General features: G+C 46.2%; 1 protein-coding gene across 1 annotated transcript in view; it reads right to left on the bottom strand.

The window, feature by feature from the left end:
* Window positions 1–6348: 6348 nt before the first annotated feature.
* GRIN2B (glutamate ionotropic receptor NMDA type subunit 2B) overlaps window positions 6349–27055 on the bottom strand; it is a 298073-nt gene continuing 277366 nt past the window's right edge. Inside the window, exons 9-12 of the mRNA XM_057702074.1 lie at window positions 15666–15826; window positions 13667–13854; window positions 10849–11087; window positions 6349–8232 (exon numbers count right to left, since the gene is read on the bottom strand). Of these exons, the coding sequence (XP_057558057.1) occupies window positions 6349–8232; window positions 10849–11087; window positions 13667–13854; window positions 15666–15826 (2472 nt within the window). The remainder of the gene's footprint in view (window positions 8233–10848; window positions 11088–13666; window positions 13855–15665; window positions 15827–27055) is intronic.

Below are 27055 nucleotides of genomic sequence, written 5' to 3'. Positions count from 1 at the left end.
CACATTTAACTAGAGCTTTTATTTTTTTTTCTCTCCCGCGTAGTACTGGAACCTGCTCCACCCCCTAAATCACAACGCTAAAATGATTACAAAAAAGAGAGTTCGGGTTTAAACTGCGGAGACCAAATCTTTACAATAACAGTTTTATAATGGGCTTAGTGCTGCACTTTTTCCATTGTACCCTTAACCCTGGCAGTGAGTTCCATTTCTCTAACCTTGGCCAAAACACAGATGCTTCACCCAAGAGTCCCAAGGCTATGGGGAATTCTACTCATCTGCTCTGCCTTCCACCCTTAGTTCTCATCAGGAGCCCTCGCCCTCAGAATCACAGCACCAATTCTGTTGTAAAGCACAGAACAGAGCCAGAAACTCGCTGTGATGAGCTTGGAGATGGCTGCAAACGGACACACTAGCAGAGAAATGCAGATGACTTCTAACTCTGCCTACTTCTTCCCTGTATGGCTATCCTAACCCATCACTCTCTGGGCAAAATTCTTTTTCCTTGCTTCAGCACTGTAAATTAGAAGCCCCAAACTTAACTAATCTCTCCAAGGTATGGAAAGAGCACTAATTTTCATTTAAGGTTTTGGGGGCCATTCTTTGTCACAACAGATGGTCTCTATACTTAAAGTCATGGAACCTACAGGGCCCCTGCGTGGTGACTGAGTCAATGTGGTTGGATATATGTGGGGGATATATGCAGATATCCTGGGATTTTATATAATACTGGAACCCCCAAACTAGAATGGAATCCTAGATCTAGATCTTGATTAGAAGTTCTCAGATGGGCGAATCTACATTTTAGTGATGTCCCAAGTGCCTGGTAGATCTAAAAAGGAACTGCTCACCAGTTAAGTTGTACCTGGTAGTCCAGAAGCCCCTTAATAGTTAGTGTGTATTGGGATCAGTGGGGATCCCCTATGGAGGTGGGGAAGTGGAGGACATAGAACCTGGCTACGTTGGAAGATGAACTGAACTGGGACAGAGGACAGATAATGAGAGTAACTTTTTATTATCATAATTTGATCTTTCCAGCTGTTTACTCAGTAACCTGTACCAGAGGAGAAACATCAGCCTTCCACTTTCTACAGAAGGAGTCAAGGCCCTTAGCCTTCCCTACAAGGTGTCAATGTTAGAAATTCATAAACTACACACTCATGTGGCTGCTCATTGAAAATAACTCCCAAGGAGGAGTCCCATTCCTGTGCCACACGAGCCTTAAATAAAAGCAGGAGAAGGATGAGATGGCTTAAATGTCTTTATACTCTAGAACCTGTATCTTTCCTCCCTACTCTGATACTCTCGGCATGCTTTGCGCTCTCCCTCTTCTCCTGTACCATCACTTTATTCCCAGGAAAAGAAATGAGAATCCTCATGTAAGCTGGGTGTTTCAGGGTCTATATCTCTAATATGGCTTAATATGGCACCCTTCCTGGGATGATTTTCATTTAAATGACAGACGAGCAGCTCAGGGCTAAAGGAATAATTCTGTGTGGGAAGCCAGTAGTTGGAGTAGGGTGGGGAATAAAAAGGAACGGTCTTCTCAGGTCCTGTGAAGTCACACCGTGGACCATATGCCATTTGTAAGGCCAGATCCGTTCCAGTGTAACTGTCTACCTTGAGCTGCTTCTCACCCATAAAGAGTTCCTTAGATGGGAAAGAGAGTCTCTTGACACTCAAGTGAAGAATGAAACGCTCTACCAAAGTATTTGGCAGTCTACTGGGCACACAGTTCTGATATGGCTTTGGGCTCAGAGAGCACAGAAGGTATGGCCACGATACCTAGAACTGCCCGATGCATTCGTCCACAGCACTGCAGCTGCATCACGTATGCACACGGCTGAGTCACTCCTAACACACCCAACAGACACACACCGGGTGCCAAGCAGTGACAGGGCTTTCTTAGAGAGACAGCAATTAAAAGAATAAAGTGAATTCTGGAATAGCTATTGGCTACTGCCCAAATAATCTGGTTATTCTGTCCCTAAATCTTGAACCAAGTAAAAATCAAACCAAAAAACAAACAAACAGAAAAGCAAAAAAAGAAAACACCAAAAACAATGAAACCCTAGTTCTTAAATGAAATGTGCAGGTGACCAGCACGCTGCGTCTTGGTAACAGTTCCTTCACCTCCCGTGCAGAGAATTCACCCTTGGGCAACTTCTGATGGCCACGGAAGACTGGGTGGGTGATAGTCCCTTAATTTCCTAGACGACTCCTATTTTATCACATTACACATGCGTTTTGGCACTACTGACACCACCGACATCTAATGGAAGCATTTGGGATTTTTTTTCTCCCTCCATCACTACATGGCTGTGGCCAGCAGAGGGGAATCCACATCAAGGATGTTTCCCACGATCTGGCTGAAGATACACAGTGACACTTTGAAATTACAAGATCCAGTGTACATACGTCACTCTGAAGGGCGTGCACACTCTTGACTCGGGCAAATTCAAGGGTCAGGTTATCTGAGATTGGTAGAAATGCTGCGATGTAAGCATGGCCACCGAGAGGAGTGATATAGGACCACACCCTCCAACTCACTTCCACAGTGGAAGGGAATGATAGAGGCCATGAAAGACAGAAAGCACGGATCCTGAAGAAAACTGGAGCCATCAGCAATGCCGAGGGTGTCTGTGCAATCTCAGAGTTTGGACAGATTGGGTCTTTGTCCAGACCCATCTGTGGAAGAGTTGGGGCTGAAAGCTGAATTCATCCTCAGGCATCTTCGTGGCTTATTTTGGAACGAAGTTAATATCTAGGGCTTGGCACTGCTCAGCCTTCCTTTCTTTAAGCTTTCTTGAACAGGCCATGAATATCTTATTTGGTCTCAATTCAAACATCCAATTGAAGAGAAGTGAGCAATTGGGGCCAAAGAGGGGTTTAGAGAAATGGAATTATCCAGCTGACAGCTTTTGATGATGGCAGAATAGGGCAAAAATGTAATGTAATATCTCAGCTAAATGGATTTGGAAATTTCATCCTATGGTGAAGAGAGAGAGGTTGCCACCCCTCACAAAGCCAATGGTCCAGTGAAAGAAATTTTACTTGTCTGGTTAACCCAAGGTCCTGTTTTGAATACCTGGCTCGAGGCAAATAGCACCTTCCTGATGGCAGAAGTAAAGACAAGGCAAATATAAAGTCACTTTTGGCACCATCCCTCCTGTGCTCACCCTTCTACCTCTAAACCCAACTTCTGTGACCTTTCTAAGAGAATTCTCTGGCCACTGCATTTTGAGCAAAGCCTGTAATCTTTTCAGCAAAAGCATGCAAATCTGTTAAGACATATATCCAGGGCTACCTCCCCATAACCAGATAGCACATGCTTCAAGAAAGGAGACCTCATGGGAATCTTCTGGGTGTGCTTGTGGTGCTGATTTCTACGGAGGAAGGGAGGGGGCAGGGAGAGGGCTGGAGCTCAGGTACTAGGAAGAAAAGAGTCAGAGAGACTGAGATGCTTGTGGAACATCAGAGGGGGTGGTGGGGAGATTTCTCAAGACCAAGCTTCCTGAAACCTCTCAGCCAAGTCAAGGATGAGGGGTTGATTTGATCTCAATTCTGATTGAAGCCCTTTGGGGACTCTTTCCCACCCTCGGTGCTGACAGGGGAAATACGGTGCCACCACTTTGACTTTGCACAGATGCTGGTGATCTATGGTCCACCTGGAGGACAGGAGCTGGGCCTGGGGTTTGCTTGGAGCCGAACCGGACCCAATGCCAAGCCCAGGCCGACGGGCATGACTGCTCCTCGCAGGCCAATGAGAAGACGGGTGTGGTGAGAGGTCAGACACACGGCCCTTCCCTGGCTTCCGCACCACAGTGGCCTCCATCCCTGTTCACTGTTCTCCAGACACCCTGAAGCGAAAGCCATACAAAACAAGTCCCCCGAAATGGAAAATGAAACCCAGTAACAAAACACGTCTTCCCCCTTCATTCCCATCCCCACCCCGCTCCCTTCAGCCAACACCCTGAATACTCACGAGAGAACACTTTATCTATACAAAATTAATTAGAAAACAAAATATTTACATATGAAATAAACACCATCTCGATTTCTGTCACCAGCGGAGACGACAGAGCTCCCTTCGTTCTAGATTGCTGTTCGCTAGGTTAGTTGGTTTGGTTTTTGTATTGGAAAGGGGTGAGGTAAGAGGAGGAGTGAGGGAGGAGCCCCTGACCTGGGACAGAGTCGGGGCGAAGAATGTTTGATGGCCCTTCGCCTTCTTCCTCCTGGAGACACCTCACGCCCTCTGTCCTGTCTCTCCAAGTCCTTCCTTGAATCTAAGGTAAAGCACTCCGTGCTCCTCTCTCCACATCTGCGAGAGGTTCAGCCCCTTGCCCCCAGGTTCGTTTTAGAAAGAAAACAAAGCTTTACAAGGCCTTCGGTTGGCTTGAAAATGAAAGATACTGAGGTAAAAATCGAGGAGGAGGGCGGGGGCGGCAGTCGCGGGCGGGGGGTGAGGAAGGGTGGTGAGTCGGGGCGGGTGGGACTTGAAGAGACATGGCAGCGTCCTTCCAGAGGAGGATGAGCACCTTTCTGGTTTATGTGTCCTGTGTGTAACATGGAGATCCTGCAGCCAAGCTTCCAAACTGACCCCGCTCTTTGGCTGCCACCCTGGGTAAGGGGAGGATGGCGGGACAGTGGAACTGACCCACGGAACATGCCCACCCCAAGTTTCAGGACTGGCAGGGACATGTATTCATCTCCCTTCTCAAGTTTCCAACTTTGAGTGAAGGGGGTATCGCATCTGCCAGTGCCCTCATCCCTGGAGTTTTATATGTGTGTGTATATATATATATATATTTATTCTTGAATGGTACGATCTGGGAGGGGAAGGAGGTGTCGCAGGAAGGTGGAGGGGTTTCTACAGACAGTGTCCACACTGGGCTCAGTGTCACATCCTCAGGGAGCTAGACCCAATGAGGTAGCGGGAGAGTCCCTCCTCACCTCTCGTCCCCACTTCCGAACCTCTTCCCTTCCCTCCATTGTCTCCCGAGCTGTACTCGTGGAGTAAGCTCATGCCTCTTCACCGTCTATTCCATATCAGTTGTGGCCAATCTGGGGGGAGAGCAAGGCTGCTCTCCTAGCTCTGGGTTAAGTAAGAAGGGATCAAAGCATTGAAAACATCCCCCTCTCTCACTTACCCGATCATAAACGACTCCCCTGTTCTTCAAAGCCTTACTTAGCTCCTCCCCCCACATTGGCCAGCTGAGGGTCTAAAAAGCTCCAGCGAGCTTTGTACAATTTTCTGCCCTCAAGTGAGGGCAAAAAAATCCTGGCTGCTTCTATTTCCCTTTAGCCTTCCTGGAAAGTACTCGGCCAAAACTGGTTGAAAGCATTGGCAACCACGAAGGAATTATTTTTTGTACGTCGCTCTTGTAGGATTGTTCACCCACATTTTTGTCTAGACCACAGAAACTTCTTCGTCAAGAACTTCCATTCTTCTCATTCAGGAATGGTGAAGGGGAGAGACAGCCAAAATTCAGGTAATGTAGGACCATCTCTGTTTGTATATAAGCCAAAACAAGCTCGGTGCTTAGGAATATTGAAAGAGGCAACATTATGAGTCAAGGCTGCCTTCTCCACAAGACAGGCGTGTATAGACAACACGTATGCAAGTGTATACAGACACATGCACACGCAGTCCCTCCTTCCTTGACTCTAATGCACCATGAAACACGGCTCTAATGTACCTAATGACCTTTCATTCCAGGTCACCACCAGTAAGTCTCATGGAATTGAAGCAAACTTTTTATTTTTTTGGCTTATATAGAAACACACATGGCTTCCCACCCTCGGCTTGGTGCCTGATCCCCAAACACACGCCACCTAAGCAACAAGAATTTAGCAAAAGCCTCTTTTCGTTCACAGGCAGTATGCTAAAGGATCTTATTGGGGCGCTTTTGCTTCCTCACCTAAACATAAAGATCAGTTCGGGAAGAGCTATCCTGTGCTCCCGTGGCCTCCTCCTGCTTCTCCTTGCTTCACTCGAAGTGGGTGGCAAAGAGTCCTTCCACGACAGGAGGAAGCCTGCGTGCGGCCACTTCCTTCTCGGCTCCGCCCTGGCCTGCTGAGCGAGCCCACCGTATCCTCTCGCGGGAACTGGGAACTGGAAGGATGGACAGACCCGGAAGGAGGAGGGGACTGGAAAGGGAGCAGAGATGGTGCTGGTCACCAGGGTCGCCCTCAGAAGTAATCAGAACTCCAGGATCCCATAAATAAATGAAAACGACAAGAAAGGAGCAAATGGGAACCAAGTTCACCCCCGTCACCCTCCGTGACATGCGCACCACACGCCCACAGCCCGACCCTCCCGTACCCACCTTCGCCTCTCTCTTCCCTCACTCAGACATCAGACTCAATACTAGACAGTTTCTCATACACATGCCCATTGCTGGAGCCATTGAAAGCCCTGGGGTTTTTGTTGTTAGGCACACAGGGGTTGGACTGGTTCCCTATACAGATGTCTTTCTGGAAACGGCCTGGCATAGCCCCGTGCAGGGCCGAGACCACCGGCTTGTTGGTGACAAGGGCGCGGAAGTCCGGCCTGGCCTTCGGCGCCCCCGCCACCGTGGGCTGCCTGAAGAAGTAGGATTTGCTGCCGTGGAGCAAGCACTGGTCGTCCCCGAAAGTGGGGATGAAAGGGTTCTGCGTGACCCGGTCGGGGTAGAGCGACTTGCTGAGCATGTAGCCGCCGCCGCCGCCGCCGCTGCCGCCGCCGCCGCCGGGGTTGCCGTGGTGGTGATGTCCCGCGGCCGGCGCCGCCGCCTTGCCATTGCCGAAAGTGCTCTCGCCCGCCGGCATCTCAAACATGTGCGCGTAGGGGCTGCCGTCCAGGAAGCGGCCCTTGTCTTTCAGGCTCACGCTGCGCGGGGCCAGGGCGGCCTCCTCCTTCTGCAGGTCCACGAAGGTGTCGTAGGAGTGCTGGCGCCGCAGCTTGTTCCGGGTCTTCTTCTGGGCCTTGGAGTTGGTCGGGCTCTGGGGGTACTTGGCGGTGGACGCGCTGGACGTCGCGGCCACCGGGGCGGCCGGCTGGTCCAGCTCCTGCAGGGAGTTGTCCTCGCTGATGTCGTACAGGTTGCCGGCCTTCTTGCACGCCTCGCAGCGGATGCACGCCTGCCGGCCCGAGTTCTGCCCGGCCACCGCCGTCGAGTAGTTGTGCAGCTTCGACGGGCAGCTGCGGCAGAAGTTGCCCCCGGAGCGCTCCTCCCAGTCCACGTTGGTCAGGTTCTTCTCCCAGGGGGCCGGGACCCCGCCGACCCCGCCGTGCTTGTCGCCCGTCCCGTGTTTGAGGTGCGACCGGTTGGTGCAGGGCCCTCCTCCGCCGACCGAGTCGCGCTTGAAGTCCTCGCCGCGCTCCTTGTAGATGTCGGTCAGGTCCACGTGCTCCCAGTGCGGCGAGGTCTCCTTGGTGCGGAACTGGTCCAGGTAGAAGTCCCGCAGCCCCTCCTTGTCCCTGAAGTAGCGCTTGTGGTCGGGGGAGCGGGGCGGCCGGCGGCGGTAGGCCAGCTCGATCTCGTCGAACTCGCGGCGGGACTTGGCCGAGGCCGGCCGCTTCTTCAAGCTGTCCTTGTACTGCTGCTTCCGCCTCTTGGCAGCGTTGCCCTCGATGTTGCCGTAGGTGACCGTGTGGGTGGAGATGTCCGACACGTCGGAGCGGATCAGGTCGTCGTGGCCGCTGTAGCGGTCGCTCTTGAACGAGAACTTGCCGTACAAGTCGCTGAGCTGGCTGTGCTTGGAGGGGGGGAGACCGATGTCCAGGGGCTTCTTGCCCAGGGACCTGGGCTGCGTGGTGAAGGGGGGGTTGTCGCAGTCGTAGAGCCCGTCGATGGAGCTGGCGCTGCCGATACTGTGGGGCCGGTGGTGGTGGTGGTAGTGGTCCTGGTACACGTTGCTGTCCTTCAGCTGCAGGTTGCCGAAAGTCCTCTCCACCTCGCTGATGTAGTCGCTGAAGAGGTTCTCCTCGCAGGGCGGGTTGTTGTAGGATTTGCAGTCCGAGTGTGTGAAGCTGCGGCGGTGCTCGGAGATGTCATAGACAGATGACTCACGGCGGATGAAGTCCAGGGCGCTTTGCGGGGAGCCATTTACCCCGGACAGGTTGGCCATGTTTTTGGCTGTGCGAAGCAGACGCAGGATGTTGGAGTGTGTGTTGTTCATGGTCGCGGTGGGGGAATTCATCACAGACTGGCGCTCCTCGATGGCCACCCCGTGGATGCAGCTGTAGATACCCTGGAGAGAGGACAGGACAGGTTAGGTCTCCAGCGAGGCCGGAAGTGACCATGAAGGGCACCCTCCCCACCATACCCTCACTAATTGCCTAAGTGGATGAGAAAAGTCAGGGAAGACACGAAAGAGATGATCTTACACACGCATAGAAACATGTGGCTAGAAGCTTGCCTGCCTTATCCCCCCTGCATTTAGCAAGTCTCATCAGGAGCTGGTGGCCTGGCTGGGAGGCCTGCCTATCCACAGGGGACATGAGCAAATCCTCAAGTGACTTGAGCAAATGGATTGGAGCCCCAAGACATGACATTCCTGCCTCAACTCCACCACTGACTTGCACTGATTTTCCTTTCTACGCTAAGGTTTTTGCATCTCAAAAATGAGACCATGATAGCAACGGATAGCAAAAAATAGTATCAGTCATCTGCAGATCAACAGCAATGCTCTGCAGATGCTGCGGCTGCTCTGCCCTGGCTGGTCACCCTTGGCTGGCAGTAGAGCACTGGGGAGCCCGGGCGCTCACAATTGCCACTCTTTTCCAGCTCTGACAAATTCTGAACAGCTTTTAGGATTCTGGTGACCAAATCATAGCTGCGCAATTCTCTTCTTGAGCCAAGCCTGAACCAAATTCACAGAGACAGTTAGGCAGTCCTTGGAATCAAAGAAGGATTTTTCTCCTGCTGTGCCCTTACACCTTGGGAGGAAGGACGTGGGACAGATATCAGGTACTAAATAGGAATAAAGAATCTCCTTCTTGGGGAGAGGGAGGTGAGGGAAGGAAGGACTGGGAGTTTGGGATTAGCAGATGCAAACTATTATATACAGAATGGATAAACAACAGGTCCTACTGTAGAGCACAGGGAACTATATTCAATATCCTGTGATAAACCATAATGGAAAAGAATATAAAAAAGAATGTATATATATATGTATAACTGAATCACTCTGCTGTATAGCAGAAATTAATACAACACTGTAAATTAACTGTATTTCAATAAAATAAATAAATAAAAGAATCCCCTTGTTGAATCCTCTCCTTTATTCTCTCTTTAGCTCCTGGATTCCTCCTTATAGTTGCTCCCTCACTTACTCTGATCATAAATAATTAATATCTTAACAAATTAGTATTGACTGAGAACTCCCTGTGTGCAGCTCCTTATGCAGAGCTCTGAAGAGCACTGTCCAAGAGAGGGAAAGGCTTGGGTTCAAGTCTAAAGCCAGGCCAACTTCCTGCCAATCTCTTGTTCCCTGCCTTGAAAGGTGGACACATTTGGAACTTTTCTGCCTGGCAAAGGAAGGTCTTTGCAGAGAGGTTGTGTGAACTGTGTCTTTAAAACAAGGGGGATTAATTTGGGAAGGGGCGGTCCTGATGGAGGGGGATGAGAAGAGAGAAAATTCGAAAGGAGAATAGCAGCTAAATGGGAAAGAAGGAAGATTTGGGTGTGATGAGCCTCGGTGTCCTGGAGGCAGCAGCAAGATAAGAGATCTTCAAGAGAAGGTTCCTCAACTTTCCTTCTCAGGCCTCCTTTCTAACCCTTCTTGATTACGGCCAGGAGAAAATGCATTTTTCCTCTACAGAGCCATGGATCATGTCGAGGGACTACAAATGGGATTTCTATTACAGGCTCCCCCCACAGCTGCCATTCCCTTCTCTGGGGTCTTGGGAAGGGCCATGCAGTGCAACGACATGGCTTGGGGACCACACGTCCCATCCCCCTGCTCCCAGGGGGATGGCCTGAAGCAGCTCACAGCCAGAGAGGACATTTTCTCTATCACTAAAATACTACAGGAAAATGATCAAAAGATGGAACAATTTGATGAGTACTCCGTTTTCTTATATAACTCCATTAGAGACAAAGTTAGTTATGTCTGAAGCCTAGACCTCTCTTCTAAGAGGACATTTGAGTTCACCTCTCATAAACGAATCCCATAAATTTATTAACAAAATCAAAAGAAGTCTGCTTTTTTTTTTTATGCTTTTCCCTGTGACCCTCTGTTCATATTCAAAACTGTGTTCCAAATCTCACTTTAGACTAGAAGAGAACTAAATAAAGAACACCTTGAGTTATACTCTTGCTACAATTAAGGACCTTTCTGGAATGAAAATTTCTTACAGGTCAGGACTTATTTCTGAAGCGTCTGTTAAACTCTTTAACTCCCCAAACTCACACATGGTTAAAACATACAGTGGGACAGTGAAATTACCAATGATATACCTTTGGATGTCAGAACAAGAGAGATATATTTCACGATTTAAATAGAAATGTGATTTTTTTTAAGGATTAAGTGATTAATCCAACCCATACAGAAGTAACTAATGGTGATGAAAGGCATCTGGGAAAAGGCCAAATGTTTCATTTTGATAGATCTGCCAGTTCTTATTGAGAACCAAATGCCCAAACCCCACATAGAAAGCTGTTTCTTGAAGGAAAAACAGCATCACCTGTTTTTTGAGCCACTTGGAATTATGTCATCCCACCCCCTGGGGAAATGGACATGATGTGGCTTCTTGCTTTAGCAGCCTCAGGCTGGAGTTAGTGCCCTCTTGGGTCTCTCTGTTCTGCACAGTGCTAGGCTGAGCTGTCCTTCCCAAGCTCCAGGCATCTAAATCAAAGCACTTACTCTGCTGATGGAGAAGACCATGCCAGGCTTGCCAGAACAGACACCCATAAAGCAGTGCCGGAACTGCCAATAGAAGAGGTGTTCGCAGATGAAGGTGATGAGGCTGAGAGCCATGGCCGCCCCCAGCATGTAGAAGACGCCCGCCATGTTGTCGATGTCCAGCTGGCTGCTCATGACCTCGTTCTTCTCATTGTGGCAGATGCCTGTGAGCCACAGAGCTTCCAGCTCCTCCATCTCCCCTGGGGACGGGACGGGAAGGAGAACGGGCAGAGAGAGGAGAGAGGGGAGGAGTAGAGAGAGGGAGTAAGAGGGGTGTTGGTGAAAAGAGGGGCGAACACGAGCGAGAAAGAGACATAAAGAAAGAAAACCGACAGAGAAAGTTAGTAATTTTATTAATACTGTTGTGTATTAACTTAATATATTCAAGTATTCAATGAAAACATAATGTGGGTACCACAGGTGACACAAAGATAGGAGACGTTACCTCTGTGCCCCGTTATCTACCCCATTGTAAAACTGGTATATAAACAATCAGTATGACAAGCTATATGCAGGTAACAAGAGCTGCTTGAATTAGGAAGAGTAATTTTGCAGATGGGGCGGCCAGTGGGTTTTCACGAGGAAGGTAGGACTTGGCGGTGGGCGTGGTGAATGCGTGAATTTTAATTTATCTTGTACCAAGAGGCACTCCAGGCAGCTGAACTAGCATGATCAAGGGGAGGAAGGGGGAATAACACAAGGCGCATTGGGGAAAGGCATGCACAACCCCTCAAACAGGATAACAGTAGGCAAAGGAAGCTGAGTACAAAAGGTTGATGCAAGATCGCTGAGGGCCTGAGTATCAGACTAAGCACTTTGAGGGTTTTTTTCTTTTTCTTTTTCTTTTTTGTAGACAGTGAGGCACAACATAATCGAACAAGCGATTCAGAAAACTGCTCTCAAAGAATGTGCAAAGCAGGTTGGGCGGGGGGAGGAGAGACAGAGACAGGTCGGCAGGGAGACTGATTCTCTAGAGGCTCTCAGCCTTCCTGATCGCTGGCTGAAAATACACTCACAGTAAAAAGGAGTAAGCGGCAATAAAACGAGACCCCCAAATTCGGACCCGCCCCCTTTTAACGCTGTTTAAGGAAGTTTCGATTAATTCAAGTCATGCCAGGTTACAATAACCTTGAGCCACTTCGGTGGATACTAGGAATTAGAAGGGTAGAAATCGTAGACCAAAGGAAAATGATGAAACTACGTGCCCGAGAATGCATCTAATTCTAGAGAAGCGAAAATCTGAAAACTACATGAAGAAAATTGCCTATTCCAATAGTTCCAATGTGGTTGCAACTGTGAGCTTTGTCTGGATAATCTAACTGAAGCCCTGGCAACTTCTGCAAATCGTCTCTACGGCTGCTCTTCCTCGTGGATAGAGGCCCCGTTATTGCTTTTAAGTGACAGCTACATGACAATGACAGAAGCTCTTAAATCGGAATGGCTTGTAACATCCACCTAGAAACCCCTCCTCTTTCCAATGTTAGTCAAATCACTTTCTACTCATTTCTTGGATCAAACTATGATTTTCCTAACTAGTGGAACCGCCGACCTCACCCGGAATCTGACAATCCAGCTGTACTCGTCTGCCTCTCCTCTCATCCCTAATGGCAAAGATTCCGCAGACGGAATGTAGGGAACCTCTTGGCTGATGACCTGTGGGCCAGGCAGAGTCAGGCTGCTCATCTGTAACTGGGTCAGCTTCTGTGAGACTAGCAGGAGGAGTAGGTACTTTAGACGATAAACTGAAGAGGGATGCGGAAGGTGTGAGTGTAATGAAACAGGAGACGGGATTTTCTCAAATCAAGGTGTCTGCCCAGTCTGATGTCAGAATGACTCTGGGGAGTGAGTGCCTTCCAGCGTCTGCCTCGGAGGACCCTGGCCCGGCTTCCTACTTCTTCCAGTGGGAAGAGCAAGATGGGAGAGGGAAGGATTAGCAGACGACCATGGGTGGATTTCTCTGCCCTTTCTCTGGGCCCAGAGAGAGCAGAGACCTTTCCAAAGGTCCATCCCCTACTCTGGTCACATGTGAGAAAACTGTTTGGGAGAACTTCAAATACCAGCCCCTCTTACTGTATCGCTGACGGTTTGATCATACACCGCAATCCTGAAACATACCTCCCTGACTGACTACTTTAACCCCCAAATTTCACCCTGGGTTGAATTGTGTAACCACCCTCCCCCCCCATCCCCCAATTCCTATTTCGAGGTCCTAACTCCCAGTACCTTGAAATGTGACTTTATTTGGAAGTAGGGTAACTGCAGATGTAACTGGTTAAGATGAGGTCACCTGGGATAGGGTGGGCTTCTAATCCAATACAACTGGCATCCTTAAAAAGGGCGGAAAATCAGACACAGACATGTACAGAGGGAAAACACGCACACGGGGAGAAAGCCATGTGAACGTGAAGGCAGAGCAGGGGTGATGTGTCTACAAGCCAAAGCGTGCTGTAGATCGCCAGCAAACCACCACGAGTTAGGGGAGAGGCATGGAGCGGATTCTCCCTCGAGTCCCTCAGAAGGAACCAAAGCCGATACTTTGATCTCAGTGTTCTGGCCTTTGGAACCGTGAGACAAATGTCTGTTGTTTAAGTCACTCTGTTCGTGGTACTTTATTACAAAGCTTTAGGAAACTAATATATACCCTCCAAATCTCCTAGTATATTGTGAAACGCTCTTCTGGAAATGCAGAGGTTAGAGGGATGGGGAAGGAAGAAGGGTTGATGTTTTGGGATGGCCGTTGGAAGAGGCCAAATAGGCTCCTTCCCTTTCTTTAACTCACCATCTCCGAAAAGCTGCAGGATGGCAAGGTCCACTTGGCGCTTCCATCCAGAATCCTTTTGGATGGCAATGCCATAACCTGTGGAAGCAAAGACCTTCCCGCTGCCAATGGTCACCAGCTTGCAGCCTTCATCTCTGCCTGCCATGTAGTTCAGCACTGCTGCATCGTAGATGAAGGCATCCAATTTCCTGTGCGAGAGAGAAGCAAACAAACCAAGTCCAATGGAGGAATTTTAGTACAAAACTACCTATGGGGTCATTAATAGGAAGCAGTAGGGCTCCAGCAGACTATGGGGAGAACTGGTTCAAAGTAAGGCTCAAGGTGGAACTCAGCCAGAATCTAAAGCCTAAATCCCAGGCTGTTCTTTGTGTGATTTCAGGTTGAAAGGAGGAGTTCTATCCCTCCCACTGGGAATGATAAGAATATAAGTTGGGCCTGAAGCCAACTCATAAGCTTGTCTGAAAAGGTGAAGGAGTAAAAAGGAATCAATAAAAATAATAACAGAAATAATGGAAAGGAACCATCACAATGATTACAACAAATAGCATGGGTTAGACTTATATAACATTTTTCATTCCTCAGTTCATTACAATCCGGAGCGGGGCTAAGTGTATGTGGACGTGTAGCACTAGATGGGCAATGCTATTTTTGCAGTCAGAAAGGTTTTAATATTCTGTGTCGCAGCATAAGGAGAGAAGTGAGTCGTTGGGGTGGCGGCAGCGCAGGTTCACGTCAAGAGCAAATGTGTGAAACCACAAGCCAATGCAACATACAGGAGAATTCAGATGTCTCAAATTCCCAAACGTATGAGAGTCTCACTGTACACGTACAGGGCTTTGCAAGGAAGGGATGGGTAGGGCAGGGGGTAAAGCTAGGGGCAAGGCCAGGAAGGTATAGGTCAGCATTTAAACACACCAAAGGGAGAAGAAGAAATATTCATATATGTAGTAGAGAGGTCTGCAAGAAAGAAAGGGGGGCGTCATCCCCTTCACTTCTACAAGTTAGGTTAGCTTTCCTCCTCCTTCAGAAAAAAGAAACCCCTTTTCTGGCATGATAAGACACAGAACATTTTTTCAAAAGGCCCATGAGTATCCTTTAGAAGGGTGTCCATCAAAAAGCCAAAGCTCAGATGGGACTGAGAACCGTGATTGTACTGGGGGGGCTAGACTGCCTAGAGTGGTCCTTCCCCCAAAAGCAAATCCCATCTTCTGAAATCTGCTGTGACTTCATATTGATAAGACAGAGTCTAACAGTATTTAAGTAAACATGCATCTGGGAGGCTCTTCCAGAACTGGAGCCACCAGGAGGTCTAAGTGCTGCTAGTATCCTACAACACAGGAAATCAGCGACGAGACCCCATGACCCGCAAATTCCAGCAACTCTCATGCTCAATTGTTTGTCTGATTCCACAGCTGTGGCTTCTGAAGCCCAAATGAATAAGAAATCGATGTGGCTGAGATGATGCAAGTCAACATATTTGTGGTCTGTGAGCTCCTTTTAATGAACAAATCTTTCCTAGATTATAGAGCTGGGGCAAAGAACGCCGATTTTGTTGGAATTGGAGATCGGTTAACACATTCTTACTCTTTGTTGTCTAAAAACTTCTATGCTTTCATTGTTTATTTCTCCCTTGTCCATAAGACACCAAAATCACCATTTTCACCTTTTGGTCAACAGGTCTTTATTTTTTGTCTAATGCACGAACTGTAGCCTTGACTCCTCCTTTGACTTTTACATCTGTCACATTCTTGTTTCATGTTTACATTAATGCGAGTAGAATCCAATTTGTTAAAAAGACATAGAAGTGAATAATGGCATAGGAATCTCCGTGCACTGAGCTGAACTGTACTGTCACTTTAACTTGGAGATCCACAAAGGGCAAATGCAGCCTTCTTTGCTTTAACTTGGCGTGGCACCCAAGCACGACACATCTGAGTCCATGTATGCTGAAAAAATGTGAGCAACACAGCAAGATTCTGAGCTTGGAAGCAGTTCTTACCCTGTTTTCAGGGAGAGCAATGCATCATCCACACCCCTCTGGTTGAACTTCCCCATGTAGGCATGCATCTCTGCGTAGTTATTGCGAATATTCCTCTCCGTGCTGCCGTTGGGCACAGTGCCAAAGCGGAAAGGGGGTGAGAAGTCATTAGGTCTCTGGAACTGGAGATAGAGAGGGGGGAGAGAGAGAGAGAGAGAGAGAGAGAGAGAGAGAGGATATGAATGCTTCAGAAAATGTGAAGAGAGATTAAGTTAGCATTAGTGGATTTATCATGGAAAGGACCCAACATGAGTTCACCAAACACATTAGCCCTCACTCAGGAGCAGCAATTGCTATCTGAACGTGAACTTCAGTTCAACTCAATTTATTCCACATTGTTGAGAGCTTTCTATCTGCCCACCCCTGACTTGAATCTGTCACCCCTGTGTGCCCTATTTATGCCTCCTGCACAAAACCAGGGATGATGGGAATGTGCTGTTGGCTTAACGGCAGTGGACTGGTTACCTATATTTCTGAAAAGTGTGTGAAATCTGCTTCCAGGCCCCTTCATTGCACTATTAAGGCTGCAGGACCTTAGTGAGGTAAGCTACATCATATTCCTGAAAATCACTTGTTGGATAGCAAATATGCTTTGCTGAGAAATTTTCTCTTGACCTTTCTTGATGCTTTAAAAGCCCACATTTATCCTACATGAGTTATAGGATAAATTGTAAAAGCAAATGCAATTTTAATTATGTTCCCTCTTGTGTTTAAGAACTGAGAGTAGATCTCCAGGGCCTAGCATAACAAAAAGAAATCTCTTGGATTTTCACCCCTATGACATCAGCTTTATTTCTGGCTATTGCCCTGCAGTGAGCAAGTCTCTATGTTGCCTCCTGAACACACAATTCATCCATTTGTATCTTCACAGCCTCATGGAGTCTGTTCCCTCAGCATGAACTCACCTTTCTCCCTGGGCCAATTCATGTCCTTCAAAGCAATTTCTCAAAGCAATTTCTTCAGGACCGCTTCTATGAATTCTTTCTTCTATCAAGTCTATCCAAGAGTGACCCATCAGTACTTGGTGTTCTTTAAATCATTATAATACTACAAATTCATTTACTTTCTAAATGAGCTGGCTAAGTTCTGAGAACTAGTCTCTGATGTAGTCATGATGCTCTAGATTGAGACAGATATAGATGGAAGAGCAGCTCTGCCACTTACTGCTGTGTGACATGGGGCAAGTAACAGGAGCTCTCTGTGCATCATTTCCTCATATGTAATAAGGAGACAATGTCTACTCTTCCAGATCGTTGTGTGTATTAAATGATACAATGCACAGGAAGTGCACGGCACAGCATCTTTGACATAGTAAGTGCTCAAAAAAGACTCCTTATATTATTTTAAACTCATGTCTATATTTTGCATTCCCTAGTAAACTTCATACTTTCCAAGTTTCTCTTTCTATTAGAACAGCAATGATCAGATGGAATATGACCAGAGTGTGTGGTCATATGTGCCGTGCCTTGGTATAGGAAAGTCAATGGAGAGATCTGAAGTCCACTTGGTTTCAATACTATGCTATTTACTGTGGACATACATTTAAAAATCTAACTCAGGAGTACTCTGAAGCTTTGGAGCTGTCTGGGCTTAGAGCCATTCTCCTTTCTCCTTCCCTTGACCTGAGACACTCAAGAGCTTCTCATTATATGCGGATTTCATGGACCACAAAATGTCGCTGCACCAGGAACCATAAACGCCATCATCATTGCTTAGAGTTGGCCATAGTTAAAAGTAAGGTCATGCAGTGGTGTTAGGTAATCTGAGATGCATCAAAAGACCACTGCTTTCTGACTCACCACAGTGCTTTTTGCCATTTAGAGTTTTTGTTTATTTTTAAAGGAGTTATGATTTTGAAGTGAATAAAAACACTACAAAAGAGTCAAAGATCTTAGAGTTGGATGAGCTACTAAAGGTTAACTAGTCCAAACCTTTCATTTTACAAATGAAGACAGAGGTCCAAAGAAGACAAGTAATTTGGTGAACGTCACATGGTGGCAGTGATGGCTAAAATGATCAGGAATCGGTTGGCTTAATTTATAGTATTCCTCATGGTCCCTAGCAGACAAGTTTAAAGTAAACAGGGATATGTTTTATTGGAAGAGACAGAATGCTATGCATAGAACTGTCAATTATAACACTTTGATGTTTGAAAAAAGGTATGCCCCAATCAAAAGTAGAGTAGATACCATGGCAGGCAGCAATAGAACCAAATAAGCTCCTTTTAATCAGTGATCCCCCACTTTGCTAGGACAATGACAACTGATGCTCAGTGTCCAAATACTGGGGTCCAAAGTATTTTCTGAAATATCAATGAAAGTTGAAATCATGTCTAGTACAATTCTGGTATAAATTTTTATGTTCTAGTTTTTTTGAAAATTGGCAATCCATGTAAATGGATACAATAATTTTTTTTAATTAAAAATTTTTTATCAAAGTATAGTTGATTTGTAATGTTGTGTTAATTTCTACCATACAGCAAAGTGAATCAGTTATACAAATATATATTATTTTTCATATTCTTTTCCATTATGATTTATCACAGGCTATTGAATATAGTCCCTGTGCTGTACAGTAGGACCTTGTTGCTTATCCATTCAATACACAATAGTTTTCATCTGCCAGTCCCAAACTCCCAATCCTTCCCTCCCCCACCCCCCCTTCCCCTTGGCAACGTCTGTTTCTCTATAGATACAACAATTTTTGATTAACCAAATGGAATATAATACCCAGAGTGCCTCACGTCCTGACGAAGCTAGATTATGGAAAGTCTCCATACTACTCTTTATTAACTTTGATTTCTAAGTTATCTTGAGATTTCTAGATGTTGTTTTACAAGTACATCTTTTAATACATAAAAACTAAAGAAATAACAAAGGACCCAGAAGAGCCAAGATGACCTTGAGAAAGAAGAACAAAGTTGAAGGACTTACACTACCTGACTTTAAGACTTCTAAAGCTGTAGTAATCATGACACTGGGACATTAGCATAGAGAGAGTAAAGAGATCATGGGAACAGAATGCAGTGCCCCCAGGAGACCACACACATGTATGGTGCAAAGGTGACTCAGTACAGATAGGACAGTCTGCAACCAATGGTGTCGGAACAGCTAGATATTCATATGCAAAAAAAGAACTTCATTCCGTACCTCACAAGGTATATAGAAATTAGCACAGAGTAGATCATATATCTAAATACAAATCTTAAAATTACAATATTTCCAGGAGAAAATATAGGAGAAAGGCTTTGTCACCTTGAGTTAAAGATTTCTTAGATATGACACCAAAGTACAATCCATCATAAAATAAAAGATAAATTGGACTTTGCTAAAATTAAGAACTCTTTGAAAGACACCGTTAAGACCATGGAAAGACAAGCCACTGGCGAGACAAAAATACTTGGAAACAATGTGAAGCGAATAAAGAACTAAAGGAATTAAATAATAACATAGCAAGTTAAAGCATCTTGCAGCAGAAAACAATCAGAGAAATCAGCCAACACTAGAAGAACGGAAGGTACCGTCCTGTGGAAAGCATTGGTCTTGGAGGCAGACAATTTGGATTTGAATTCCAGTTCTTTTTATGACCACTGTGGGAACATGGGCAAGTTATTTAAATTCATGGAGCCCCATTTTTCCAGAAGTATTATTTTTAATTAATATTGAGATAATATCTGAGATTACTTAACACAATATCTGGCACATGGTGAATTCTCAAAACTACTAACTACTTCCATGAGGATGAAGCTCTAATATCTAAAATTGTCCTATATTAGACAATGTTCCCTAAAATGGAAAACTGTTGTTCCCTAATTTGCTCCTTGACCTCGGCCAGTCTGGGGACCAAAAGGGTGAGTGCATCACTCCAGAATTTGCCAAAGCAGAAGCAGAAGGGAGCCTGCTTTTTCCTTTGAAGATTCTTGTTCCAGCTTGGTAAAGTTTAAATAAAATCTAGATTTTTAAAAAAACTGTCATTGGCACTTGAATTTTACTAAAATTCATGGCCACGGAGAACTGTATTTTTAGTGAGGAGGAAGGAAAAAAATACCACCTTGATGTTTCCAGTAAATGCCCTGTAATAAAACTTACCCCAAGCTGTGAGGAGTTAGATGGTACTTGTTTAACCTGAATGGCAATCTGTGCTCTCTGGGGTTTGGGGAAGGAGTAAAATTTAGTACTGTCCAGAACCAGCAGTCTTAAAATCCACAGAACAAGGAGGACTCCAAGAAACAATTTTTTAAAAAAAATTTAAAAACCCAATACACCAAGGAGCACAGCATTGAATTAAAAAGCTCAGTCTGATTTTAAAATAGGGAATTTTATATAGTAGTCCTTATTAGTTGCCTTTGGCCATTATAGAACTTCCTTGAACTTGGAATCTTTTTCCAGAGCTACCCAGGCCGGGATTATAAAAACAGAGAGAGGAAAATAAAAATGCAGAAAGGAAGGAACTTTGGGGATCAGTCCTATTTTACAGATGAGGAAACTGAAGCTCTGAAGAGACCGAGGAAGCTGTTCCAGGCCACATGGTGAAGCAGGAGGACCAGCTTATAGGGCTTGACCCCGAGCTGAGTCTTCCCACTGCAGCTCAATCACCAGCCGCCCAATCGAACTTCTGGTCTCTGGGGAGTGAAGCCACATGCTGTACGTGGGGCCACCCAGTGAGGGCATCCTTCCTGGCACATCAGATGCCAACGCCCCTCGGGGTTCAACACAGGTCGTCCAGCAATTATTGCAAGCATGCTCTAGCACAAGGGTGAAACGGTGCCAGAATGTTAAGAGACCTGTAATCTCACTTGATCCTCCTGGAGAGCTGCCAGGAATCAGAACTCAGCCCTCTGAGCTGCTCAGGTCATCATCTCAGCCCCCATCTTAATGACCCCAAAGTGAGTTAGTCTTGGCTGTCAGGCAAGGAGAAAGGTGTATAGGCCAGGAGCAAAGGGTCCTCGCCCACCCAGCGATGGTGGGACTAGGGGGCCCTGAGGCTGCTGCTTCTCAGCAGAGAGGCTCTCCTGCAGCCTGCTGCAGAGAGGCAGGGAAAGTGTAAGAAGTCAAGGAAGTGGCAATCTGGTCCATTTTGTTTACTTGTTAAATAAATATATAAACTGATTTTACTACATATAAGGCATTATTAATTTATTAACAGCAGCTACTCATACTCAACACCTATATATATACTGGGAATACCTCATTCTTATCTTCTTTAATGATAATAATTAAAATGTATCCATTCATTTGATAAATATATCCTGAGCATCTAATAGTGCAGAGGACCGTTTATAAGGATGCAAAGATGAAAACGTCAGACGCTTGTTTTCAAGAAGTTTACATACCAGAGAGTCAGAGATGTAAATATTCATTCACTTTTTCATTCCTTTACTTTTTCATTCATTCATTTGTTCATTCATTTATTATTTCATTCTTATACATATTCAGTAAATATTTATAGCATCTGTCATGATATTCTGGGTGCTGGGGATACAGGATGACAGGAGAGGAAGAACCTGCCTTCAAGGAGTTCATACTGTAAAGAAGCAGGGCAGATAATGAACTGTTTTTTGTTTTTTGTTTTAAATGCAGTGGACTGATATAGAACCACAAATTCTTTGCCAGTCCTTGCATAAGAGATGAGGTATATGTTCCCTGTCCTTGATTCTGGCCTGGCCTTGTGACTTGCTTGACCAATAGATTGTGCAGAGATAACATTCTGGGACTTCTGAGGCTAGGTCATAAGAAGCCTTGCAGTTTCCACCTGGGCCTCTTGGAACCTGGCTGAGGGGAGTGGTCCCCTCTGTAAGAAGTCTTATGACTCTGCGGGCTCGACAGTGGAGCTGTCACATACAGGTGCCTCTGTCTGCAGGGCTGGCTGAGTCCAGCCTTCCAACCACTCCAGCCAGGGCATCAGGCAACCCTGCCCACATAACTGAACCCACAAACTGGGGCAATACAATGAAATGGCTCTCGCTTTAAGTCACCAAGTGCTGGGGTAGGTTGCTGTGCAGCCATAGACAACTGGCACACAGATAGATGATCTCAAACTGTGAAAACCAAGTGCTGGGAAGAAACTGACACAGCTATGATGCAGGATAAAGAGTGGCTGGCAAGAGAACAAGTTTAGCCTGGCTGTCCTGAGAAGGCCTCTCTCAGAAAGTGGCATCTGAACAAAGCTCTGAATGATGAGGAGGAACCAGGCATGGAAGATCAGGGGGAAGTGCAGCTGGTCCAGGGAATAGCAAATGCAAGGGCCACACAAGGAGACAAGCTTGGTGTGGCTGGGGGGCCGGAAGCAATGTGCTGGGCGTCACAGGGAGACCTGCCCTTGACAGTGGAGCCCAGCGCAAAGGGCACTGTCCTGAACAGCATTATGGAGGCCACAGTGCTGGGGCTGAGAGCTGAAGGGAGAGCTTTCTAGTAGGACAAGTGGAGCGAAGGGGTTTCTAGATAGACACAGCAGTCTGTGCAGATGCAGGGCTCTGGGAGAGACTAGACATGATTGGAGGTCATGAGCAGTTTGCCACTGCTGGAGCCTAAGAGATACGGCCGTGGTAACTGGAGGGCGACAGGGCTGAAGAGGCAGGGCCACAGTCACAATGAGAGTTGAATTCTGCACGAACGAGTTTAGAGTTCATACTCCAAGGGAAAAGAAACAGTAGAGCCCCTGGAGCCACACTGCCTGAGTTCAAATCCCAGCTCTGCTGCTTGACAGCTGTGTGACCTGGAGCAACTCACTTAACTACTCTGTGCCCAGTTTCCACACTTGTACAACGAGCTAACAATGCTGTTAGGGGAAACACAGATTGTAACTGCCCACCCTGGCCAGGCAGACAATAGCAATTTGCGTGAGTTATTTTACGACAGGGAACTAACAAGTCACCACCAACCAGAAGAATACGGGAAAGGTCAAAAGGAAATGCCCCTCCATATGTCCCGCCCACCTTCCAGAATTCTCCTTGCCAGAGTCCATCTTGCCTGAGAGATGCACACGCCACCGGAAAGGACCCTAAGTCAGAGTGATTGGCCAGAGACAACCCGGAAATCCACCCCATCACTATAAAACCCGAGACTGTGAGCCACGTCCCACAGAGCAGTCCTTGTGGGTTCCCTTACCCTCCTGCTCTCCACCTGGGCGCCCTTTCCCAATATAGTCTCCTGCTTTGTCAGCACGTGTGTCTCCTCCGACAATTCATTTCCCAGTGTTAGACAAGAGCCCTGTCTTGGGCCCCGGAAGGGGTCTCCCTTCCTGCAACAATGCTACCTATCTCTTGAGGCTTTTTAGTATTCAACAGGCTAACCTGGGCAACGTGTTAGCACCGTGCCTGGCGCATGTTAAATATACTATCTCAGCTGTTACTACTGCCACCATCATCATTATCAGAAGCAACTGAAGAATTCTGGCCGAGTGTCAAGACTGGGTTTTTGTGCTAGGAAGAGTCTGGAGGGGTCAGCATGAAGAGCAGGTTGGAAGGAATAAAACAGAGAGACAGCAGCGAAGGAGGAGATGCTCTCAGATAAGGGTCCAGGCACCAGGGAGAACAAGGAGGAGCAGAAGCATCGTCAGATACTTCCTTACAGTCCAAGAATGTGAATGATGGCAGGTGCATAGCTAGATAAAATCAAGACCACAGGGTGTATACCAGTGCCACCAAAATTCCAAAGGAGAAAGGCTGGACGCAGTCTGGCTTCCTGCATGGATTTTGAAAGAGGCTGGATTTAAGCCACAGGATTGGGTTGGGCTTGGAAAGGTGGAGGTGGGGTGTGAACATACCCTTCACGTTAGAAGAACCCTCGTCTGTAAGACAATCCTCTTCCAGCTCTGCTCAGTTCCCACAGTGAGCAAGGAAACAGATCCTCACAGAAAAGTCTTTGAGGCCATGATGTCAGGAGAAAAGAATACCAAAACTCTCCTACATGTTGATGATGTCCAGGCTTTTGTGATGACCACTAGACACAGCCCAAAGAGGTTCCTTAGCATTAGATCTTGGAAATGACAGCAGGCAAATGAAAGTGGCTCTACTCAAAGGAGGAGGGCAGCAGGAAGTGCCTTCTGGGGTAGCTGGTGACCCTGAAAGATGGCTCTTCTCCTTCAGTCGGAGTCTGATCAGCATATGCAAATTAGGACAAACCAGCCCTCTGACCTTGCAGAGATGGATATTGTAACATCCTGTTTGCAGGGTCCAGCCGCCTGCCCTGCGTGAGACACAGAATCTGGGGGCTTTTGACTTCAAAGCCTGACAATTGCACACATAAATATTCATTCCATCACTCTGGCTTTTACATTTGAATCACAAAAAGAATCAATGCCTGATGCCACTCAGCCCTCTGAGGCACCCATGAGAAAAGGTGGGAAGGCTTAGGCTGCAAGAGAGGCTTTTGGCTGGTCTACTAGTAATGAGGAGGTGGCAGAACAGCAGAATTCTTCAGGAACCACTTTGCCTACCCAGCACCCTCTCCTTATCACTGTTATTAGCATCAGTTCTGTTTTCACAGGACTATTGTGTCTTTGACTTTCATCATTTTTTATGTACAGTTCTACGAATTTTGTTATTCTATTGATGCATGCCTTCATTTAAATTGTGGTAAAATATATATGATTGATCATTTTTTGTTATTGATATATCTTTTAATCCATTGTTTATAGTTTGATTTTGCTTTGTGATCCAATCTGAGAATCTTTTGCTTTTAATACAGGAATTTGTGCTATTTTTATTTATTTATAAGAGAGAGATGCTTGGTACTCATTTTATCTTCCTAAAGCTGTTCTTCTGTTTCAGTAAAAGTTACCATTTTAAATACTTGTACAGTTCTGTGGCATTAAGTGCATTCGCACTGCTGTGTGACCATCACCACCATCTATCTCCAGAACTTCATCTTTCCCGGTGGAGACTCCTTACCTATTAAACAATAACTCCTCCTTCATCCAATGAATTTTATCCACGTATAGAATCTTGTAACCAGCAGCATGATCAGGACACAGGACAATTACATCCCCCCAAAGCTTCCCTTTTGTTCCGTGTACAGTTCTCCCTCCACCTTTAACCTCTGACAACCACTGATCTGTCCTCTGTCCCCGGAGTTTTGTCTTTTCCAGAATGTCCTACAAATGGATTCACGCAGCATGTGAGCTTTTTGAGACGGGCTTTTCATTGCTCATAATGCCTCTGAGATTCATCCATGCTACTGCTATGTATCTGTAGGTCATTCCCTTTTACTGCTGAGGAGAATTCCACTGCATGGCTTTATGGGTTTGTTTATCCATTCACCCATAGAAGGACATCTCGGTTACTTTCAGTTTGGGATAATTATGAATGGCACAGCTATAGCACTGACGTACAGGTTTTTTGTATGAACATAAATTTTCATTTCTTTAAGGTAACTACCCAGGAGTGGGAGTACTGGGTCATAAGAGCCACCCCCCTGCCCACGACCCCCTCCCCTAAGTGTATATCCTATTGCATCTCTTCTCTCTTTTGATCTTCCCATTTTCCCATGAACTATAAAGTAAGTACATCAACTGTTATTATCTTACTATTCTGCCTGATACTCATTCTTCCCATAATGTTATCCTACAGCCTAACTAGGATGATGTAGGTCTGTGTGTATGTGACTTCAGACTCTGAGCAATGCCTGAAGGCAGGAGGGGGTTGTTGGAGAAAGTGGCCCCCATCCTCTCTACGGTGATCCCCTGTTTGCCCAAAGAGGGAAGAAGGTCAGTTGACAACACAGACCAGACTCTCTGAAGGTAAGATCATCTTCACTGTTCCATGGCCCATAAGTGCTTGTGACAGATGGGGAAAGGAGGCAGAATGTACTTACACTGAGAGGGCAATGTAATGATGGAACAGTAAGTAAGGACATGGGTTATGGGCTCAAAGGACCTAAATTCAGAATGAGCTCCACCATTTATTAACTGAGCGACTTAATAAACAAACCACTTAGCTTTGAAACTGAATTTCAACAATGTTCTAAGAGGAGAAATAAGGAATGGCATCTCATTACAAATCCTCCATTTCAAACGTGAGGCCAGGGGTAGCCACCCAGGACCCCATCATGGAACGAGCCGGCTGTGGGTATAGTGATGGGTTAGAAAGGCAGATGCTTCGCCTTCATGAGAGCTATAATCTGGGATAGAAGTGGGAGGAAAAAAATAATTGTTTTTGCATTTCATTATACATTATTCATCAGAGAGAATATTGTTCAAATTCATTTGGAAGAGGTGACTGAACTGCTATAACAATAACATGGAATACAGTTAGAAGATACAGGAATATAGTGAAAGTGCCCAGATTAACTTAGTTCTCTTCCTGGGCACCTGGAGAAACTGATCCCATTTTGCTACTGCCAGAAAGTGAGTTAGCATTTAGGAAGCACTTAACACCTTAATTGTTTCTGTTCTTTTCTCTCTTGTTGTTGGTATTAGTGCCAAGGTTGCCCACAGTGGCAAACACACCTACGTTTGCATGTGAAGAAACCTGCAGGTGGCTGTAAGAAGCCTGGCAAGTACATCTTCACAACTCTGCATGCTGTGCTTCTGGGGAAGGAGCCTCTTGCCTCTCTGAGCTCAGCATGGAGCTGGGGCTGTGGTGACAGGCTGTAGAAGGGAGGGCGTGATGGAGGGGACAGAACTTGCTCTCTTCCTGTCACTTCCCTCCTGCTGTGGCCAAAATAAGAGCTCATAGAAAAGAAAATGCCAGCTCTTTGGATTCTTGGAATTTAGTTAGTGATAAGTTTTCCTCATTGTAAAGCAGCCATTCCTTCTGTATTTTGCAAAATTCGCGTAGATAAGCCTTAATAAATATTCCCTGAAATGTTTCATAAGATTAGATAGTGGCATCATAGCTCATGTTAGCTTCCTGAGGTTTGCTCCTGAGCTAGTAGAGCAGAGCAGATGGACTTATTCCTGTATTCACTTTACCAGGTCATACTTGTACCCTGAAATCTTAGGTGGCTGGCCATAAAGTATCAACATCAACACACATTTAATGCATAAGTCACTGAGCTCTGACATGAGGATCTGAAATGAAATGGGGCAACAGATACAATTCCTGCATTATAGTTCAGTTGGAAATAATAGGGATAAGATAATACAGACACAGCTAACACGTTTATGTTAATGTACCACACAGTTTACATACAGTAACTCACTAATCTTCCCATCAACCCTATGAGGGAGGCATTATTATCCCCATGTAACGGTTGCGGAAACTGATGCTCAGAGAGGTAAGTAACTTGAATAAAGCCACACAGCTAGGCTTCCAGTTCAGGGTCCTTACACTTAACTGTAAAACACATCACAGAGTTCTAGATACACAGAGCAGATGCTCCGCAAACATGCAGAGTAGAACAATCCAATGA

The sequence above is a fragment of the Hippopotamus amphibius genome, chromosome 12 (genome assembly GCF_030028045.1).
Source record: "Hippopotamus amphibius kiboko isolate mHipAmp2 chromosome 12, mHipAmp2.hap2, whole genome shotgun sequence".
Taxonomy (NCBI): Eukaryota; Metazoa; Chordata; class Mammalia; order Artiodactyla; family Hippopotamidae; genus Hippopotamus; species Hippopotamus amphibius.
Note: the sequence above shows the minus strand (reverse complement) of the source record. Positions and strands in the feature narration are given on the sequence as shown.